The 5108-nt window shown below is 32.7% G+C and overlaps 1 protein-coding gene across 1 annotated transcript; it reads right to left on the bottom strand.

Moving 5' to 3' along the window:
* Positions 1–347: 347 nt before the first annotated feature.
* Positions 348–3751, bottom strand: LOC120135661 (probable protein S-acyltransferase 16). Its single transcript, XM_039151896.1, has 7 exons — positions 3337–3751; positions 2052–2144; positions 1583–1684; positions 1319–1396; positions 1143–1241; positions 940–1035; positions 348–548 (listed from the first exon to the last, which is right to left on the bottom strand). Exons 1-7 carry the CDS (start codon positions 3601–3603, stop codon positions 447–449), a joined length of 837 nt encoding a protein of 278 aa, XP_039007827.1. The 5' UTR covers positions 3604–3751; the 3' UTR covers positions 348–446.
* Between the last annotated feature and the right edge of the window lie 1357 nt (positions 3752–5108).

The following is a 5108-nucleotide window of genomic DNA, read 5'->3' on the forward strand; positions in this document are numbered from 1 at the left end:
TTACATGATTGATACAATTTGTTGTCTTGATTAGCATGATCACTTCTACAATGATGCGCTCTTTATGGACAAGGTTACCTACCAGTAAACCACCCACAAACCATATGCTCAAGAAAAAGGAAAGAGTTAAAGAGGGGAAAATAAGTAACACCACACCGTTCCTATTTCTAATTCGACTGTTTTGCCTGGTTAATTGACAGATTCTTTCACATCCTCCACGATTATTGCTTGTAGCAACAGTTTCAAGACTTACGTGATGGTCTTTTCCTATTTCCTTTTCTTTCCCACGGAGTTCCAAAACAAAACAGAAAATGTGCTAGGATAACTTAAAAGGGGACTACCAGATGTGATCACAAGGTAAGCATATACCGATCCCTCAAGCATCACAAGATTCATTATTGTCAAGGCAATGTAGAAAAAACGAAATTGAAACTTCATTTTGAAGTTTATGAAGAAGATATTATATCGTAAGCTGTGCGAAAACGAAGACCATTACCTATGTGTCTTGATATGGGGCATACCCAGCAGAAGATACTTGGACCCAATACCTAAAACAAACAGATGGCAACAGATGAAATATGAGCTATAACAACGTTACAACCTTCTATATAAATGAGAATGAAGCAAGGCAAAAAAAGAACCAAGTTAATGATGTTCAATCTAGTGTTGGTCCACCTCAGCTGACCTAGTAGATAATCAGCTCACCATAGTAGGCTGGTTAATAATTGGCATAAACAGACTTCTTACGATAAAATAAGATAACAGGATATTTCAAACATCCAGAAAAGCTACAATCTAAAGCTAACAGTAAAGAAGTGATGTTTCCTTAGAATTCATCCAGGCAAAACCCTAATCACCAAGTCTTCTAAAATCCATCAATGCAACATCTTACATTCATCAGCATATAAAATGGAGAGAAAATTAATTACTAGTTATTACCGTTGTTAGATTTTCAAAGGCACCAATATCATACGGATGTTTATAGACATTCCCTCCTTTCTCTGCAAGCCACATAGCTCTCACCCCTTCATGATACTGCATATTTTAAAAATATATTTCAAGGAAATAAGTAAAAGAATTATTCTAAATGCAAAAGTAAATTAGCAATAAGCAACAATACAATGTAAAACAATCCTAATTACCTCAATGGTCGTCTTATTTTGCAAAATAAGGTAAATATGCCAACCCAAGAGAACACTTAAAGCTATACTTAAGGGGACTAGCAACAGTCCAGAAATAACCTGAAAATGGTCAGTTATAAGCATAACACGAATATGGTAAACTCTAGCTGTAAAAGGTAGGTAATCATTGATGTTACATATGCGATTCTGAAAGAGTCAGCACTTTGCTGCTTATCATTATGGGAATCATTAGTTAAGCTCCCCACAAGTAATGCCTGTCATTTAAGAGAAAATAAGAAACAAATGAGAGAAGGACCAGGACATAAATCAATCCAAAGGAAGAAGAGGCACTTAGTGCAAGGCAATAAGTACGTAATAAGAGTATAAGAAAGAGCTTGAAATCAGAAAAGACAATTTAAAGATCAAAGGAGAAATAAATATATTGTTTCAATATGACATACCAGGGAATAGAGGCAAGCAATCATGGCATATACAACAAAGACAAAGAAAACCTTGTAGTTGGCATGGCCGACGCAATTATTTATCCAAATGCAATGGTGATCCTTATAATAAAAAAGAGCAATTTTAGTGCATTATATATGATAGTATTATCATATTCAATAAACATTTATCATGTGGAAAACTTATTTTCTGGAATTATTATTCAAAAATGATATATCAGAATACAGTATTTTAGTGGTCATATATACAGAATCTAAATCTTATCACACTAGGTAATCTTTATCTAGTATTCTGAAATTCAAATAACCTATCTGACGTACAAATATTTATCTGATAAACAGACCACTAACAACAAAACACTTATCTATAGCAATTAAAAAACATTAATCTAATATGGTAATACTATCATCTTATCTAACATTAAGGGCATTTGAGACATGCACAGATATTATAATAGATTGCACGTACCATTTTCAGAATGCATCTTTTGCAAACACGACAGTGATGTGCACGAGGAGGCTTAAAACAAGAACACTTTTGGCAAAATCTCAAATCCCCTCCCTACAAAATATTCTGAAGAAAGGTAACTATAAAGAAATAGATGAACAAAATAAAGCCATGCGATTAAAACATAAGTCTATTAACCTCCCAAATGCAAAAAAAAAATTCATTGACCACATTTATTTACAATATTACCATGCTTGAAGCATACTTTCCAGAGTCAACCCAACTTAACACGATTTAACTCCACTTACATGTGAAGTTTGTCCCTTTGAGATTATTTTGACTTAAGAGTTCTGCACAAATCCTTAACCAGCATAAAAATCACTAGCAATCTTTGAAAAGAAAACATGATTCAAGCAAACAGGGAATTCCATCTTTTTTCAATGGTTTTGGTTCCAGGTAAAATCAACATTAATATGTGAGATCAAACGTGACGCACAATTACGTCAACACATGCTTTTAAGGTATCCATTTGTCAAACAAAGAATTACAATATGATGAAGATGACAAATATTGTCAGGTTATGGCAACAAAATAACTTGTAGTTAAGAGAGCAATCAATGACAGCTGGAGCATCACCATAAATCAAATGATGCCGAGCCAAAATAACAGTCACTATTATGATTAATAATGAAATATCACATAACAGAATTCAATGACTAAACCTTGATGCAATGGTAAGGCCTTTCTACCATGCAGCATATCAATCAAACCCCTGTTACACTAAAGGGCATAGTTTTAAAATCTTTCTTTCACACACTAATGAACCAAATATTTCGGCTCAATTTTCTGAAAAGGCCATCTACTGATCAACAGAGATTAGAATGTCTTTTTACAATGCATTTTGCTCATCTCCATATTTGGGGATTTTTGACACAATAAGAACATAATTATAAAAACCTGCAATTCAGGTAAATACACCTCTCATTTTTCCAAAACTTCCACCAAATCCAAGCATAATTAGAGAACCAAAGATCTTTTTTCTCACCTCAAGCAAAATTTGCTAATCTATTCCAACTCCAACATCGGCTATTTTACATGCAATAATCATGAAAATGCCAAAAAAAATTAATTTCTTCATTTCTAACAAAACCAAATCGGAGAAGTAGTATCTTTTTTATTAAAGACATAAAACTTCATCCAAACTATAACAAAAAAAATCAAAATCAATCCTTCGTCGTGGTTCAGACAGGAAACATAAGCGTCCTCAGCAGAAAAATCAAGTCTTCTGTCTGATTTTTCAGCGTACCTTGCGTTTTATCTCATGGATAGGAACTCCGGGATCTTCAATATCGGGCATGAAAGAAGACGGAACCCGACCCGGATCCGCGAAGATGGCAAAGACGTAATTCAACACACACATGAAGGCAACACAGGTAAAAGCGAAGGCGTTCATGATACCAGGGGAGGTCATTAGACCAAGCCAGCGATCAATGAAAATGAAGACCGTACAATAGTAAATAAAAACGATGGCCGAGACGACAACGGTTACAGAAAAGCTGAAGCCTCGCTTCATGGTTTTTAGATGCTTTTACTGGAAATGTTCGATCCGTTTGGCGGAAGCGCCGGCGTTTCAAACGACGGCGCCTCCGGCGGTGGTGAATTCCGATGTGGATATTTTCCCCTTTTATTTTTCAATTTTTTTTTTGTTTGCAGAGGAAATGTTGGAGCTTTAATCCGGAGGGTCTAGATGATGGGAAATGGGGTGTTGCTGAAGGTTTTTTTTTCATTTTACACGAATGCCCCTTTAATTTCTTCTCCCTTCTCAGATTGGCTCTTTCTAAAATTTTGTTTTATATTTTGGTAATTTGTTTGGCTATGCTACTTCAATTTTGGTAACTTCATATCTAATGCTTATTGCTTTATATGGTTAAGTATCTTCAAATTTAATCCATGTAATTATTTATAATGGTTGTCAACAATCTTTGAAGTATATGATATATATGTTAAATTAATAATCCATTTTATTGAAACTTACATTGATCGTCAAAATTTTTTATTGACTTTTTATTATTTTATATCACATCTTTATTTTTCTCTTGTTTTTAATTCTCAATAAGTTTGTCTTTATGGCACATTTTCTCTGTTTTTTAGTATTTTTTCGATTGTTTGGTCATTGTTTTTCATTTATCTTTTCTAAGGGTTGTTTCAACATCGTCGTGACTGATCAAGATGACGCTTATTTATTACCATATTGTTCTTCCCTACTTTGGACCTTCGGATTGAATTTGGATAATTGATTTGTGTTCGTGGATCTCGACTTTGATTTACGGTTTTGCCAGTGGTATTGTTAGAAAAAATTACTTTAATCCGAGAATAATATAGAAAAATAATAATGAAACAAATATCATTATAAAATCAAAGGGATAGAACAAGTTTTCTCTGTCTTGAGATTGTTATTCGAAATAACAATCCGAGATGAAATCAAACTTGAGAAAATAAAAAGGAGAAATTAAACTTCTTTAAAAATAAAAATAAAATAAATGGAAGATAAAATACTCTTTGATTTTGATCTTGAGATCAGAAACAATTGACGTCTGTCGCTACACATTTTACTTAAGACATATTTTCGGCCACTCCTTTGGTGCTCAAGATCTTTGGTCATTTGTCTCCCAGGATACAACAACTAAATGATTAATGAATAGTTGCACAAACTTTCGAGAATATGAACTATCATTGCCTTCGACTATCATCGGAAAACTAACAAGAAGAGAAAATATTTTTCAAGAAAAGAGAAGTTCTTGAATTTTGAGATATGAAAAAACTAATAGGTTTTCTCAGTATTTATAGGGTATTTTCAAGAAAGATTTAATCCAATCAGATATCTTTTAATATTTAAATGTAAACAAATAATAATATATTTTAATTTGAAATATTTAAAAGATGTAGATACATTTTACTATTCAAACTTAAATGGATATTTTTTTCAATTTAAAATATTCACAAGTATATAATTATCTTTAATATTCAAAGTTAAAAAAGATAACAATTACCTTTTAAAATTGACATATTTAAAGAGTA

Source organism: Hibiscus syriacus, unplaced genomic scaffold (assembly GCF_006381635.1).
Source record: "Hibiscus syriacus cultivar Baekdansim isolate YM2019G1 unplaced genomic scaffold, ASM638163v2 tig00110610_pilon, whole genome shotgun sequence".
NCBI classification, from domain to species: domain Eukaryota; kingdom Viridiplantae; phylum Streptophyta; class Magnoliopsida; order Malvales; family Malvaceae; genus Hibiscus; species Hibiscus syriacus.

What these genes read in the sequence shown, in the direction of transcription:
- LOC120135661 (XM_039151896.1), bottom strand. Translation starts at nt 3,603, where the DNA reads ATGAAGCGAGGCTTCAGCTTTTCTGTAACCGTTGTCGTCTCGGCCATC. An exon ending in AAAGATGCATTCTGAAAATG is followed by an intron (nt 1,685 to 2,051) that starts GTACGTGCAATC and finishes TTTTATTATAAG; the next exon opens with GATCACCATTGCATTTGGAT. An exon ending in CCTTTGAAAATCTAACAACG is followed by an intron (nt 549 to 939) that starts GTAATAACTAGT and finishes TGTTTGTTTTAG; the next exon opens with GTATTGGGTCCAAGTATCTT.